The following is a 17,407-nucleotide window of genomic DNA, read 5'->3' as shown; positions in this document are numbered from 1 at the left end:
TCTGTGTTGGCGTTCACGCTCCATGGCTTCCTGTCGTTCTGCTTTTCTTTCTAGTTGTGCCATCACAACGCGATTCGCTTCTTGTTGTTGTGCCATCATGTCCATCATTGACTTGATCAAAGCCTCCATAGGAGCTGGTGCAAACCGTGGCGTAGATGGGGAAGGGGGAGGGTCAGAAAAACCTCCTGGTGGGGAAAATTCTTCTTCACCTTCGTCATGCTCACCACCTTCATGCAAAGTATGCATTCCGCTTTGGGTGATGACCATACACTGTGATCTTTGGTTCTTAAGTTCAAGAGAAACTTGGGTTCTTGGGTTCTTGAGTTCTTGAGGCTCTTGAGGTTCTTGAGGTTCTTGAGGTTCGTCTTTAGCTTGTAATCTGTGTTAGAGAAGGAGCTTCTCTTACCCAAGCTCTTCTCTTTCCTGCGGGCGCACTCCTTGGCGGCCTTGCGCTCACACCAAGGTTGCTTTTACCCACCTCACGTCGAGCCGCTAAGTGCATGGTCCGCTCTCAATGAGTGAAAAGAGAAACAAGGGGAGGCTGGACAAGCCCTTCTTTCTTGGGTTTCCTGTCACTCTTCAAAAACACGATTAGAAATCTACGTGCCCAAGAGGACTTGGGTTACGTGCGACCGCAACAAGCAAAAAAAATTTTGTGGTTCTTTCCTTGAGTGATATAGAGCACTGTCAAAGCTCTGATACCAATGTAAGGTGCAGCGGAAGTGAATGTTGAACTTTGCTCAAGATGAGTGCTCCTGTCACGTGACACATCCCAACCCTGTGTCCGTGGACAAGCTATACCATAGCAGGGTTCCCGTTAGTTCAGTCAGTTTAGATTAATAGTGATCTGGCACTTTTGTGAGTCTATTCGTAGACCGTGCATGCCCAGTCACTTAGCATAGATGGATATCCTCCGGTTGCACACACCATCATCATCGGAATTCCCATCAGAATCCATTAGCATCAGTTAGGGGAATTTTCCAGTGCATTTAGCCTATTTTCCTATTTTTGGTTATTTTCACTTATTATTTTTAAGTGACTTTCCAACAAAAGTAGGTAGGGCAATTTTGCTAAGTTAATATATAAGCAAACCCAAGTTAGCACTTTCTGGCAGAAGAGGCAGCAGGAGCTTCCCGCTCAACAGGCAACTTCTCAGCAGTACCCCCTCAGACCATCCCTAGCGTTTTTGCATCTTCTCCCCTTCCTGGCGTTTTTGCATCAACCCAGCAGCCCTGGCGTTTTCTCTCTTGCAGTCATCGCCATCAACCACAGTCTCCTAGCGTAAGCAGACCATTGCATATCCTCACCATCGCAGGGGACCTCATCTCTGCTAGCGTTTTTCACAAGCATGACATCAGCGTTTTTGGCCTCCACTAACTCCAGACACATCTCAGCCAAATCATCGTTTTCATCAAGCAAATGGCAGCAGATCACCATGGCCGGGTAAGGAGTCATTAAGCATTTGAAAACCTGCAGATTTCAGCAAGAAACCCTCTGCTGTCCCAGCGTTTTTCAGCAAGGAAACCTCATCCAAAAAGACAGCCAAAGAGCAGTTTTCAGCAGCATTTTTCATCATCCTCTCGACCCGACAAAAATAGTCATTTTTCAGCCATGAACCCATCGAGAAACAGTCATTTTCAGCCACCAAGAAGATCCCAGATATCAGCCTAAGTCGCCGCCGTCATCATCGTCATCGGCATAGTCCCATTGCATTTGTCCATTGCATTTGCATTGTACGCATTTGTGCAATCAAGTAGACCACTCTCGCCGACGAGAGTGGGGCCTTCGGAGGAGGGTTTTACAACCTCTCGGTGTCGTCTCTCTTCTCTCTCCTTCTCTCAGTCTCATTCACTTGCACGCACAATATCCACTCACTTTGTTCGTAACCACGACACTCTACAAGACGGAAAGCTCTCTCTTTCCCTAAGAACTAAAAGGAACCTTGAGCAATAAAGATCACTATTCTTGAGAAAATACAACATTCATTCCGCTGCACCTAACATTGGTATCAGAGCTTTGGAAGTGTTCTGCATTACTCAAGGAAAGAACCACAAGAACCACAAGAATTTTTTTTGCTTGTTGCGATCGCACGAACCCAAGTTTACTTGGGCGTGGTGATTCCTAATCGTGTTTTGTTGAAGAGTGATAGGAATCCCAAGAAAGAAGGGCTTGTCCAGCCTCCCCTTGTGTCTCTTTTCACTCATTGAGAGCGGACCGTGCACTTAGCGGCCGGCCAATCGACGTGAGGTGGGAAAAAGCAACCTTGGTGTGAGCGCAAGGCCGCCAAGGGGTGCGCTCGCAGAAAAGGGTAGAACTCGGGTGAAGAGAAGATCCATCTCCAACGCGATTTGTAAGCGAAAGAAAACCTCAAGAACCCCAAGAATCCAAGACCCTCAAGACTCAAGAACCTCAAGAACCCAAGTTCCTCGCGAGCTTAAGACCCCAAGATCCTAGTGCATGGTTGTCACCCGAAGCGGCATGGATACTTCGCATTCAGGTGATGAGCATGAGAGAGGTGACGAAGGATTCTCCCCACCAAGAGATTTTTCCAACCCTCCCCCTTCGCCATCTACGCCACGAGTTGTCCTCACTCCTATGGAGATGATGGTGAAGTCGATGTTGGACATGATGGCACAACAATAAGAAACGAATCGAGTTGCCTTGGCACAACTCGCAAGCAAAGCAGATGAATAAGCAGCAAAGGACCATGCACAAGAAGCCAAGGACCGCGATCACGATGAACAAAACGACAAACTTGCTGCACAACAAGAAGAAAATCGACTTGCTCAGGAACGTGAGCGCCTTGCGCTTGCCGCAAAACAAGAAGAACAACGACTTGCTCTCGAACGCGAGCGCACTGAACGAAAAGAACGCAACGCAGAAAAAGAGGCCGAGCGTGAAGCTCAAAGGGAGCTTCGCAATCAAGAATTTATTGCCCAAATCCTAGCCTCGAAGACCGAACCACCCAAAGATCGTGGGAGTTCGTCAAGTGGCGCAAGCCACGATGCGGATTCACACAACCCAGTCACAGAAAACTTGATTTTCAGTAAGTATGACGGTAAGATGGATGCTACTGTTATTCATTCTTGGTTGCATCAATTTAATGCTTATTTTGCGACAACTAAGAAGACAAGCAATAGCAAAGTTTTGATGGCAGCTATGTACCTTGCCGGTGATGCCATTAATTGGTACCACGCATGGCAAGAGGCACAGCTAGCCGTGCACCTAGAGGCAGCCGACGATTTCACGCCCCTCTTTTAATTGGGCTGATTTCCAAGACAAGCTCAAGGCACGGTTTAGCTGGCTTGGGATGGCTGAAAACGCTAGGCCTACAAGTTGCAATGCTGAGAAGGTGCCTGTTGAACCTTGGTTCCTGCTGCCTCTTTTGCCAGATTGTGCTAGCGCTAGGTTTCCTTCTATATATGGCTTAGTCAAATTACCCTAAAATGTCAAAAATAGGGAAAATAAGTCTATGCATTGTAAAATTGCTCATTGCTCCTGATGGGTTCTAATGGAAATCTGATGGTCATGCTACAAAGGATATGCATCTACTCTAAGTGTCTAGACATGCACGGTCTGCGAACACTCACAAAAGTGCCAGATCACTTCCTAAGCTAACTGAACTGAACCCATGTCATGAAGTAGCTTGTCCATGTACACATAGGGTTAGATTTGCACGTGACAATGGATCTCCCAAGGATCGTACGTCCGTAGATGATTAAGCCGACGTCGAAGATGCCGTGTACTGCAGCAGTCAGTGAGAGACCGCATGGACCACCACCGGATGGTGTCCTGGCAGGATGTAAGGTGCACGGGAGTGAATGTTGAACTTTGCTCAAGATGAGTGCTCCGAATTGTGCTCAAGGTTCCTTTTACTTACGGAAGGGAGAGCCTTCCGTTCCTTTAGTGAGAGAGTGCAATGGACACAAACAAAGTGAATAGACACTGTGAATGAAGGTGCTGAGACTGAGAGATAGAGAGAGAAGAGAATACGACACCAGGAAGTTGTCAAACCCTCCTCCAAGGGCCCCTCTCTCGATGGCGAGAGATGTTTATGCTATTGATTGCACAATCTGATACAAGGGGCTGATGCAATGAGTCTAAATGCTACTATGCGGAAGTCGACGGTGTGGACGACGATGACAAAGCTAAGGCTGAAAACTGAATGCTGTGAGTCGGTTCCTGTCGTGCCAATTTGGGGTTTTCTGCGAACTTGAGGCCTTGGTGAAACGTTGTCTTACTGTCTACAAAAACGCTAGCTCTACTGGTCCAAACACGTTGGACATGCTGGTTCCAAAAACGCTGGTTATGCTGCTAAAAACCGTTGGTTCTGCTGTCCCAGAAACGTTGAATCTGCTGCATTGAAAATGCTGCCTGCTGAAATGAAAAACGCTGAAATGGATGAGTCTTCAAGGCTGAAAAACGCGAGGGTTTCGGGGGACAAAACGCCAAGGTTCTTGGGGGTAGTCTAGCTTGAGAAGGTGCCTGTTGAGCTGCGAGCAATGCTCCTGCTGCCTCTTCTGCCAGAACTGCTAGTGCTAGGTTTCCTTATACATTTCACTACTCAATTTGCCCTATCCAATTCCCAACAAAAGTCACTTAAAAATAATAAGTGAAAAATGTCAAAAATAGGGAAAATAGGTTCTGTGAATTGGAAAATAGGGAAAATAGGTTCTGTGAATTGGAAAATTCTCATGATGGATTCTGATGGGAATGCTGATGATCATGCTGTGTGCAACCGGAGGATATGCATCTAATCTAAGTGTCTGGACATGCACAGTCTGCAAACAGATTCACCGAAGTGCCATATCACTTCAGTCTAGACTGACTTGACTGAATTTGAACCCTGGTCATGCTGTAGCTTGTCCACAAATACATAGGGTTGGATGTGTCACGTGACATCCCCTCCTTTCAAAGTGAGGTACCGGTACCGAACTGTATGGCGTCGAGGGAGATCACTAGCAGTGTTTGGAATCCTGGAAAGGACTCGTCGCCGGCCCACTCTAATGCGTGGATCGTGCGGTACTTGAACTTCATAAAGGTCTGTAACGCTTGCTTCTTTGGGCCACGTCGAAAGCGACACAAAGTCTTCTATGGCTCCTTCGATGCTTCAACTTCGTCTATAGTCATGCGTCTATCTCCGAGGAAGAAAATTCCTGAAACCACTTCTAACACAAAAACATGAGCATACCCATTCCATGTAAAGTGATTGAAAAAATTCTAGTCTTTTGAAAAGACTGTGCATGCAATGCAGATGAACAAAATGACGGAGTGCCAAACCGTACATCAAAAACACGCAAATAATGAGATCGAATCTTGACTTTCTGATCTAAATAACTTAACTGTGGCAAATCACAATGGAAATGCTGATGCTTGATGCTCAATCCTTCTTGTGCTCTTTCTACGACGGTGTCGTGCCAAGGAAGAGACATGGAATGTGACTTCCTTGAATGAATGCATACTTTTCAGCTTTTCATGAGAAATCCACATACATCTGTGCTCAATCATGAGTGAATCGTGCTCAACCAACACTATGTGATGCCTATGAACAGGGATCACATAAAGACGCTGACTAAACTACAGGAAACGATCACGAATGAAACACTCGAACAATGCGTGTTGACTAATCACTCGAACACATAATACGTCCTGTGGGGGTTCTTTGGATCTAGGCTCGAGAGCCAAGATCGGTTCCTTGTGATCGATTGAATCTGCAATGGGGTTAGCTTCACTAGACAATGTCACGTGATACATCCAACCCTATGTGTCCGTGGACAAGCTACACCATAACAGGGTTTCCGTCAATCCAGTCAATCTAGATTAGAAGTGATCTGGCACTTTTTGTGAGTCTATTTGTAGACCGTGCATGCCCATTCACTTAGTATAGATGCATATCCTCTGGTTGTACACAACATGATCATTAGTATTCTCATCAGAATCCATTAGATTTCATCAGGGGAATTTTCTAGTGCATTTAGCCTATTTTCCCTATTTTTTGACATTTTTCACTTATTAATTTAAGTGACTTTCCAACAAAAGTAGGTAGGGCAATTTGGGTAAGAAAATATATAAGCAAACCAAAGTTAGCACTAAATGGCAGATGAACGAGGAGTACAGCAGGCCTTTGGCAACAGGTCCTCCCCTCTCTTAGCAAGAACCATCAAGAACCCACTAGCCTTGGCGTTTTTCCCTCACCATAGCCTAGCGTTTTCTGTGCACCCTCGCCAACCATTCCCTTGGCGTTTTTACAGCCCTTACCTTGCGGGTTCACACCCTAGAAGCCAGCGTTTTCCAGATCGCCAGCAAGCTACATAGGCCAGCGTTTTCCACATCGCTATGGGGCTGAATTCCTAGCGTTTTTCAGCAGCAGATCAGGCCGCGTTTTCAGCTTGAATTGCATCAGATTCAGCAGCGTTTTCAGCCCTAAAACACAGCAGCATCTCAGCGTTTTTCATCAGGCAAATTAGCGTTTTTCAGCAGCACCAAAACAGCCTCGAAATCAGCGTTTTCCATTGCAGCAGATTTCAGCAGTTAGCGTTTTTGGCAGCAGTTAGAACCATCCCATTTCCAGCCCTATTGTCGTCATCGTCATCACGGTTGTCGTCGTCGACATAGCCTAGATCTGCATCAGTTTTATGCATCATCATTGTACCCGTTTGTGCAATCAATTGGTCTATTTGTGCAATCAATCGTAGACCACTCTTGCCAACGAGAGTGGGGCCTTCAGAGGAGGGTTTTACAACGTCTCTGGTGTCGTATCTCTCTTCTCTCTATCTCTCAGTTTCATACACTCGCACGCACAATGTCCACTCACTTTGTTCGTGACCATAGCACTCTCCATTAAGAACGGAAGGCTCTCCCTTCCATAAGAACTAAAAGGAACCTTGAGCACAGTTCGGAGCACTCATCTTGAGCAAAGCGCAAACATTCATTCCGCTGCACCTAACATTGGTATGAGAGCTATGGCAGTGTTCTGTATCACTCAAGGAAAGAACCACAAGAATCACAAGAAACGTTTTTGCTTGTTGCGGTCGCACGAACCTAAGTTCGCTTGGGCGTGTCGATTCCTAATCGTGTTTTTGAAGAGTGTCAAGAATCCCAAGAAAGAAGGGCTTGTCCAGCCTCCCCTTGTGTCTCTTTTCACTCATTGAGAGTAGACTATGCACTTAGCGGCCGGCCAATCGACGCGAGGTGGGAAAATGCAACCTTGGTGTGAGCGTAAGGCGGCCAAGGGGTGCGCCCGCGGAAAGGAGTAGAACCCGGGTGAACAGAAGATCCTTCTCAAACAAGGTTTGCAAGCGAAAGAAAACCTCAAGAACCTCAAGAACCCAAGAACCCAAGTTCCTCGTGAACTTAAGAACCAAAGATCATAGTGCATGGTCGTCACCCGAAGCGGAATGGATACTTCGCATATAGGTGATGAGCATGAGAGAGGCGACGAAGAGTTCTCCCCACCAAGAGATTTTTCCGACCCTCCCCCTTCGCCATCTACGCCACGAGTTGTACCAACTTCTATGGAGGTGATGGTCAAGATCATAGTGCATGGTCGTCACCCGAAGCGGAATGGATACTTCGCATACAGGTGATGAGCATGAGAGAGGCGACGAAGAGTTCTCCCCACCAAGAGATTTTTCCGATTCTCCCCCTTGGCCATCTACGCCACGAGTTGTACCAACTTCTATGGAGGTGATGGTCAAGTCGATCTTGGACATGATGGCACAACAACAAGAAACGAATCGAGTTGCGTTGGCACAACTAGCAAGCAAAGCAGAACAACAGGAAGCTAAGGACCGCGAGCGCGACGAAAGAAACGAAAGAATTGCCGCATAACAAGAAGCAAATCGCATTGCTTTAGAATGCGAGCGCGACGAACGAAAAGAAACAAAAGAACAAAGAAAGGAGGAAGCAACAGCACGAAGCGCGGCCTTGGAGGCCGAGCGTGCCGCTCAAAGAGTGGCCTTGGAGATCGAGCGAGATGCTCAAAGAGAACTACGCACTCAAGAGTTGGTTCGACAAGTACTTGCCTCGAAGTCCAAACTAGCCAAAGATCGTGGGCGTTTCTCAAGTGGCGCAAGCCACGATGCGGATTCCAACAACCCAGTCATAGAGAAGTTGACTTTCAATAAGTATGATGGTAAGATGGATGCTACGGTTATTCATTCTTGCTGGCATCAATTTAATGCTTATTTTGCGACAACTAAGAAGACAGGGAATAGCAAGGTATTGACGGCAGCTATGTACCTTGCCGATGATGCCATTAATTGGTACCACGCATGGCAAGAGGCACAATTAGCCGCGCACCTAGAGGAAGCTGACGAACTCACGCCCCCTTTCCTTCAATTGGGCTTATTTCCAAGACAAGCTCAACGCGTGGTTTATGCCACCTCAGTACCTCGTATGATTGAAGGACGATTGGCGCACTCTCAAGCAAAATGGTATGCCGATTATGTCTTTTTCTAATCGTGTTTTGCAGCTAGGTACCCAATTACGCAAGTCGGATGATGAACGCAAAGAGGCATTCCTTTATGGATTGGACGAGTATATCAAGTACGATGTCAAGGTGCTCGATCCAATCGATCTCAACAAGGCGGTAGCTATTGCTCTCGCGCAGGAGATGAAGCACAACAAGGGAAAGCCTAAGGAGAACAAGATATCCACAAGTACCTCGCAGACTTTTGAGAATGGTAAGAATGGTAACTCTTCTAACCAATCTTCCAACAGTCTCTCAGAAAAGAATTCTTCTAATGAATCTAAGGGTAAGGCTAACACAATTGCTAAACCTAAGCTTACTCCAGATGAAAAGGTAGCACAAGGAATTGTAGGAGGTTACATCACGCCGGAAGAGCAAAGCACTTATTCTAAGGAAGGTCGTTGTTTTCATTGTCACATAAAGGGTCACATAAAAAGAACATGTCCTAAGCCTGAATCGAATGAATCTAAAGAATCCACAGAAACCACTTCCTTTGTCAATGCAATTAATGATAACACGAGTGTGCCCCAAGTTTCTCATGACCCTCCCATTGATGATTCTCTCATTAAATGTTATGGTCATATGATGGGGCAGCGTTTTGTCATATTGTTTGACCCAGGTAGTATGCATGATGTGATTAGTCCCTCTCTTGTTGAGAGAGCCCGCCTAGAAGTTAGTCAGAGATCTCCTATCGAGGTCTCTGGCTTTGTTCCCGATATGGACGCTTATTTGTTGTTTGCAATTCAAAAAGCTGTCTGCACTAGAAGATTTGTTGTCTCTCCTCTCTTAGGATGTGATATGATTTTGGGCATTCGATGGTTTCGTGATGCTAACCCTCTCATTGATTGGGAGGCTAACACTTTCACTCTCAATGCCAAAAGTGATTCTTCCATTGTCATTCATGGAGAGGACATTGTTCATTCTTTATCTCCCATTGCTAATATGTAGGACAAGATTGATCGGATTCATGTGAAGGAGACTCTTTGAGTCTCTTTTTCTCCAAAGCATGACACACAGGATTTGCATCATTGTGAGCAGCATGATGATTTGATTGACAATGATCAACATGATGATTTGGATGATAAAGACGAGCATGATGATTTGCATGATCAAGATGAGATTTCTCAGAAGCATGTTGAGTTGCATGAAGAAGATGTGATTGTTCACAAGGATGATGTGTTAGTTGATGCTTTTCTTAGCGAAGCTAACCTCGTTGCTGATTCGATGAATCACGAAGGATTGATCTTGGCTCTCGAGCCTAGGTTCAAAGAACCCTCACAGGAAGTATTATGTGTTCGCATGATTAGTACGCACGCATTGTTCGAGTGTTTCATTCGTGATCGTTTCATGTATTTTAGTCAGCATCTTTATGTGATCCCTTTTCCTAGGCATGACATATTGTGTGTTGAGCACGTTTCTCTCATGGATGAGCACGAATGTATGCGGATTTCTCATGAAAGGCTGAAAAGTATGTATGTAAGGAAGTCACATTCCATGTCTCTTCCTTGGCATGACACATTCGTAGAATGAGCACATGAAAGTATGAGCACCAAGCATGGGCATTTCCGTTGTGAATTGCCACAGTTGATTGCTCTAGATCATAAGAGAAAGATTCGATCTCATTGTTTGTGTGTATGTGGTGAACGGTTTGGCATTCCGTTTATTGGTTCATTTACATTGCATGCACAGTCTTTAGAGAAGACAAGATTTTTTCCACTCACTTTACATGGAATGGGTATGTTCATGGTTTTGTGTTGGAAATGGTTTCAGGAATTTTCAGCCATGGAGATTCTTGAAGAAGGAAGAAGCACGACTCTAGACGAAGTTGAAGCATCGAAGGAGCCACAAAAGACTTTGTGTCGCTTTCGGCGCGGCCCAAAGAAGCAAGCGTTGCAGACCTTTATGAAGTTCAAGTACCGCACGACCCACACATCAAAGTCGGCCGGCGAAGAGTCCCTTCCAGGATTCCGGATGCTATTGGCGATCTCCCTCGACGCCATACAGTTCGGTACCAGTACCTCACTTTGAAAAGGAGGGAATGTCACGTGACACATCCAACCCTGTGTCCGTGGACAAGCTACACCATAACAGGGTTTCCGTCAGTCTAGATTAGAAGTGATCTGGCACTTTTTGTGAGTCTATTCGTAGACCGTGCATGCCCAGTCACTTAGTATAGATGCATATCCTTTGGTTGCACACAGCATGATAATCAGTATTCCCATCAGAATCCATCAGATTCTTTCAGGGGAATTTTCCAGTGCATTTAGCCTATTTTCCCTATTTTTTGACATTTTTCACTTATTAATTTAAGTGACTTTCCAACAAAAGTAGATAGGGCAATTTGGGTAAGAAAATATATAAGCAAACCAAAGTTAGCACTAAATGGCAGATGAGCCAGGATCACAGTAGGCCTTTGGCAACAGGTCCTTCTTTCTCTCAGCAAGAACCATCAAGAACCCACTAGCCTTGGCGTTTTTCCCTCACCATAGCCTAGCGTTTTCTGTGCACCCTCGCCAACCATTCCCTTGGCGTCTTTGCAGCCCTTACCTTGCGGGTTCACACCCTAGAAGCCAGCGTTTTCCAGATCGCCAACAAGCTGCAGAGGCCAACGTTTTTCACATCGCTATGGGGCTGAATTCCTAGCGTTTTTCAGCAGCAGATCAGGCTGCGTTCTCAGCTTGAATCGCATCAGATTCAGCAGCGTTTTCAGCCCTAAAAGACAGCAGCATCTCAGCGTTTTTCATCAGGCAAATTAGCGTTTTTCAGCAGCACCAAAACAGCCTCGAAATTAGCATTTTCCATCGCAGCAGATTTCAGCAGTTAGCGTTTTTGGACAGCAGTTAGAACCATCGTATTTCCAGCCCTATTGTCGTCATCGCCATCCTGGTTGTTGTCGTCGACATAGCCTAGATCTGCATCAGTTTTATGCATCATCATTGTACCCGTTTGTGCAATCAATCGTTGACGAGAGTGGGGCCTTCGAAGGAGGGTTTTACAACGTCTCTGGTGTTGTATCTCTCTTCTCTCTATCTCTCAGTCTCATACACTCGCACGCACAGTGTCCACTCACTTTGTTCGTGATCATAGCACTCTCCATTAAGGACGGAAGGCTCTCCCTTCCATAAGAACTAAAAGGAACCTTGAGCACAGTTCGGAGCACTCATCTTGAGCAAAGCGCAAACATTCATTCCGCTGCACCTAACAGACAAAGTAGCAACTAAACTATCATCCTTGTGAACAATCACATCTTCCTGCAAATCATCATGCTTGTGAGAAATCACATCTTGATCATGCAAATCATCATTCTCATCATCATGCTCTTCATTATCATGCAAATCATGGAATTCTTGTGTGTCGTGCTTTGGAGAAGACCAGACTGAGAGAGTCTCCTTCTCCTGAATCCTTTCAATCTTCACCTGCACATTAGAAATAAGAGAAGACCAATGAACATCTTCCTTCCCACGAATGACAATGAGAGTCACTTTTAGCATTGAAAGTGAAGGTATTAGCTGCCCAATCAATGAGAGGGTTATGCTCACGAAACCATCGACTGCCTAAAAGCATATCACATCCTGAAAGAGGAGAAACTACAAATTTTCTGCGGAAGGACACTTGTTGAACAATGAACAAACCATCAAGGCACTCTTGCGTGATGAGAGAGTCCATACCAGGAGAGAAGCCAGGCACCTCGAAAGGAGATGTCTTGCGAACCTCCAAGCGGGCTCTTTCGACAAGAGAGTCACTAATCAAATCATGCATACTGCCTGGATCAAACAATATGACAAAACGCTGACCATTCACATGACCATAACACTTAATGAGAGACTTGGGTCACACTCGTGTTCTCATTTATTGCATTGACAGACGAAGTGGGTTCTTTAGATTCAATCGATTCAAGCTTAGGACATGTTCTTTTTATGTGACCCTTAATGTGACAATGAAAACAACGATCTTCCTTAGAATAAGTGCTTTGCTCTTCTGACGTGATGTATCCTCCTAAAATTCCTTGTTCTACCTTTTCATCATCTGGAGTGAGCTCAGGTTTAGCAATTGTGTTAGCTTTACGCTTAGGTTCACTCGGAGAGTTCTTTTCTGAGAGACTATTGGAAGATCGGTTAGAAGAGTTACCGTTCTTACTGTTCTGAGGGTTCTGCGAAGTCTCAGTCTCAATCACACGAACCCTTAGCGTGCCATTCTCCATTGCAAGTGCGCGTAAGTCTTCACCTTGTTTTTATACGGTCTCTAGCAACGATACCAAGTATGCCATGATCATGCTTTCGGATGTTGTTGGTTGAGTGGTTGTGTTGCTATCTCTACACTTAGGAGATTTTGGATCATTTTCTACAATGGTTGTGGACCTTGTTGAAGAAGAACCCTTGCGAGTGCCAAAAGACATTGTATGTAAAATAAGAGTTGACAGTCAACTTTCCTGAACCTGTTCACTTTGGAAATGCTGCTACAGAAACGCCTTCCATAACCCTGAAATTTTTTGTCTTTACATCAATGCGTAGAGGGCGTTGTGCTCTTCAATTGAGGCTATAGATCCAAATCGGAGTTCGGATGAAGAAGTTATGATCAAAAGAGTGAATTGCTGTCTACTAGGTAAAAAAACGGCTGCACTGGAGAGAGAGAGAGAGAGAGAGAGAGAGAGAGAGAGAGAGAGAGAGAGAGAGAGCTCACACCGTTGCAGATGTGGTACTTGCTTTTGATTGCGTAAATGGAATGTACATACATGCAGTACCTCAATGCAAACTCTACTGACTCGAATGGGGATGTCGCTGCGGTAACTCTTCAAGATGAAGCACCTTCGGGGCTGATTTGATGCACCTTTGGGTTCGTCTCAATGAGGAGTTGCTGATGGACACCAAGGGGTAGATCTGGGCCTGCTATGCGCTCTTGATGTGAGAGGAATCAAGGGCTGAAATCTGGCTGCAAAAACGCAGATCCGGTTGCAAAACGCAGCCGATCCGATGTGCAAAGCAAAGCTAACAATGTAGGTGATGATGGAGCCGATGATGGACAACAATGGGAGCACTTGATGCGGTGAGGGAATGACTGAGAAGAGGTTCAATGGGCTGCCGAAGTACTGGGCTGCGGCAACGGGATTAACGTTAGCGGAGTTCACCGCACTTCCGGCAAGGAAATGGGCTGAAAACTGAAAACGTTGGACTGATTTGGCTGGTGGCTCGCGAAGGGAAACAAAATGCTGGGGTTAATCTGCAGAAAACGCTAGGGTTGATCTGGTACTATGTGATAATGACCCAAAACGTTGGTTGATCTGCTCCCTTTATAGGGCAAAATGCTGCTTGTAAACTTTTTAGGATTTAGTAGGGAAAACTTGGAAGACAAAGTTATAAAAATAAAGCATTAAACTAGACTCATCTAGCTTGGGGGCCATTGGCAGCTGGTCCTGCCCGCAGTTTTGGAGAGTGGCAGGCTTTCAGCAACTTACCAGAGGAGGTTCAGCTAGAGCAATTGCGTCAGTTCAGAGAGAGGCTCCACGGTGGATGGGAGCTTTCACACACCATGAGATTCTGATTGCAGTGAGGGCATATGCAGAGGGTGGCAGATGCCTTTTCTTTGAGGTTCGGGATGACGGCAGACTGATTAGGATGGAGGAGGAGTCCCACCTAGTTGCTGATTGTGTGCTCCAGCGTGTTCGGATTGTGGCTTCCACTGAGCGGAAGTGGCACATTGATCCAGACCCTACAGAGACTGACCCAGATTGGTGCATCTGGGTCTATGGAGCTTGACCGCTTTGCGTGCCTTCAGTGGGACGGGTGTGGCAGGACCCCTTTGAGCTTGCTGTTCATGGTACCTCCTTCCAGTACACTGTCAGATTAGGTCAACATATATTGACTGCGAGGCGCTCATCTACTCCAGCCGCAGCAGAGCATTGGCGCTTGCAAGGATTGACTCAGGAGTTCCAGGCAGATTTTTGGGCCCGCCTTTGGGCCAGTCGACAGGCTTGCAGGATATCTACCTTTCAGTGGCTGCTTTCTTACAGGGCCTTGGCAGTGGGCAGCTGGCTGGTTTATAGTGGCTTGCCTTCAGCGTGCAGTTGCTGCGGGCATCAGCTAGAGACTCAGAGACATTGCCTCTTGGACTGTCCACGGGCACAGCAGGTTTGGCTCCGGATTCTTCGCATTATGGCTCCTCTCTCTCCGGAGGGGTTTACACATGGGGAGCAGCCGCTTGGTCCATCACCACAGGGCCTGCCCTGAGCTACGAGATGGAGGCCACTAGTCAGGCCATTCACTTTATTCGGGGACAGCCTCGCCTGGGCCTCGCTCCCGACCTCACCACGATAGGGACTTGGACACAGGAGAGAGATCTTTGCTGGGAGCTGTTGAGCAGTCGCACCTTGGTTCATATGGAGAGCTCGTTACTGCAGAGCTATTGAGGGACGCTTGGAGCCCCCTGCAGAGACAGTTTGAGCTATCTGGCACGAGATCATCCACACTTCACGCGGTCAGTATGATCGCATCCAGGGAGTTTCGGACAGTGCTACCCAGCGCCGACTGGCTTTTCACTCTACCTGAAGCAGGGTCCCTTCGACACTCAGAGTACCGGCCACATTCGATGGCACTACAGGCCACCTGTTTGGCTCTTCCCTTGTCCTATTTTATGATTTAGCCTATATTGTATCTTGTCTGATGTATCCTCGCACCAAGGGAGAGTCTCCCTTGTTGCCCTCTCTTTGTCGCATCCTATTCATAGGAGACAGTGCTTTGTAGCCCTTTGGGCCTTTTTTAGACTAATGAAAGGATCTTTTGCTGGAAAAAAAAAGTTGAGACAAAGTTGCTGGGTGAAACCGTTGCACATCTGCCCAACCGTGAATCCGATTGATGCTGGGAATGGCTCGTTTGATTCCATTAACCAAAAACTACAAGCATGTCATGCCCGATGCCCACCGTAGTGTGGCCCTCTATGACAAGTTGACATGGAGTAACTCCTCTCATGTGCAGCACGCACTGCACCAAATTCTGTTACAGCTTCGCCCTCTATGACAAGTTGACATGGAGTAACTCCTCTCATGTGCAGCACGCACTGCACCAAATTCTGTTACAGCTTCATCTTCTATCCAGTGGTGGCTCCAGGATCTTTTAGGAGCAGTTTAGGGAGTGGGGGACTGTTCTGTGGCTGTGCCCGGCCGTATTTGAGGTAGGTGTAGCTTTTTTGGTGGTATGAGCCATGTGTTTGCTGATCCGGTAGGCTGGCAGGGTTTCCCATGGTCAAAGTCTCAGTTTCTTGCAGTTTTCCTTGTCTGTGTCCAGCCGTGGGCCAGATTTGGTACCCTGGACCAGTTTATTTGAAAAGACTAGTATTTGATGGTTTTCGATTGGTCCTTTCGCCTGCAGCCTTCTTGTCCGTGCCTTCTTACAGGCTTTTTTACCACGAGTTTTTCTTCGCTTCCGAGGCTTAGTAAAAGAGAATGTAGTGATTTGAATTTCGAAGCATTGTTTTGCAAAGCTATACAGGATGTCTAACTCTGTTTCATTTCATGTGTTTTTACAGTACAGACGGCAGCTGGACCGATTGTTACGAACACCAATTGGTCGGATGTTCACGGTACCTCCTCTTTATAATGCTGTACTGCTTCTATATGGAAGAGGGTTGTAGTGGCTTTGTTTTAGTAAGCGCACACTTAGCAATGGACTTCAGTAACTGTCTGTAAACATTTGGGTAGAATCTGGATGTGCATAATAACTTGTCTTGAAGCTCTGGCTCATGTCATTTTTACTGATTGATGCATTTTGATTGTTGAAGGGTTCTTTAAGTAGGATTTGCAGGAATTGAAATGGCAGTTTAAGTAGAATACTGGTTGAATCCTGAGCTAATCTATATTCAAGCACAGAAAGGTGTTCATTGTGGTTTTCCTTGTCTATTTTGTATAGGCTTGTGTGACCTTATTGCTATTTTATCTTGTGACTGCAGACAATTGTCTTTATGTGGTTCCTTTTATCAGGATGGTTGTTCAGAATCATCCTTTTTTCTATGTGGGTCCTGCCTCTGGCTGCCCCATTGCTCATCAGCTCCGCGGCTAGAAACATGGTTGTAGAGGTAAGCCCTTGAATCTAGCATTGTGATTTTGCCAATTTGTAAAATTTTAAGGCAATTCAAATCAAGTTTATGGTCTATTTCTGTTCATTCATTGGTTCCAGGGTTCGTGCCCATCTTGTAAACGGCGCTTTATTGGTAATCGAAACCAGATGGTGATTTGCAATTATTGCAAGGCTGTGGTTTGGCAGCCGAGGCAAGATTTTTCGAACGGTCAATCGGATCCTACGATTATTGATGTAGATGTTGATTAAATGTCCATGGATCCGATGCTTGAGTTGGGGCCACTATCTAGCTTGTGGACTCATCATGCAGTTTCCCCGAAGTGAGGAATACCTCAGGTACTAAATGATTATCATGCATGATTTTGGATACACAATGCCATCCTCGTGTTTCGTAGTTGGCCAATGTATGATCTGAAGTGCGCAGCAGGGTTACAATTGTGGCGAATCAAAGTTCCCTCTGCTGGCCATGAAACGTCATTTCATTTCTTCTATAGTAATGCCCCAGAGCCTTATGAATCTCTTGTAATATCAGCAAAAAGGTTTCAACTATACATCCTGAACACGCTGTATTTAATCAGAGGCTGTCTTTGTATATAGTTTTGTTGGTCGTGAATTTGTTTTAGACAACTGTTTGGGCGTTTCTATTTGTGTTGTACCTCTTAGCCTGTTTGTTGCTCATAACTGAATGGAGAAGGCCATGTGATGTTTGAGTGTAACATCGTTTGTGGATGATTGTTTGTAGCTTCAAAATTGCAGATAATTATTGGGCCTATGCGTGGCAATCCTCTCTTTCTTGAATTAAGTCTTTACATTCCCGAAAAAGAAAATGAAGAGGTGTCTTGTCTGGTAAAGGATGCATCGTGTTAGCACT

At 45.8% G+C, this 17,407-nt stretch overlaps 1 protein-coding gene across 1 annotated transcript in view; it reads left to right on the top strand.

The window, feature by feature from the left end:
- LOC147460062 (replicase polyprotein 1ab protein) overlaps positions 1 to 17,149 on the top strand; it is a 42,261-nt gene extending 25,112 nt beyond the window's left edge. Inside the window, exons 2-4 of the mRNA XM_086511214.1 lie at positions 15,989 to 16,042; positions 16,409 to 16,534; positions 16,636 to 17,149. Of these exons, the coding sequence (XP_086367340.1) occupies positions 15,989 to 16,042; positions 16,409 to 16,534; positions 16,636 to 16,785 (330 nt within the window). The 3' untranslated portion in view covers positions 16,786 to 17,149. The remainder of the gene's footprint in view (positions 1 to 15,988; positions 16,043 to 16,408; positions 16,535 to 16,635) is intronic.
- The last annotated feature ends 258 nt before the right edge of the window (positions 17,150 to 17,407 follow it).

This window comes from Adiantum capillus-veneris, chromosome 4 (assembly GCF_014529385.1).
Source record: "Adiantum capillus-veneris isolate H3 chromosome 4, ASM1452938v2, whole genome shotgun sequence".
Classification (NCBI taxonomy): Eukaryota; Viridiplantae; Streptophyta; class Polypodiopsida; order Polypodiales; family Pteridaceae; genus Adiantum; species Adiantum capillus-veneris.
Note: the sequence above shows the minus strand (reverse complement) of the source record. Positions and strands in the feature narration are given on the sequence as shown.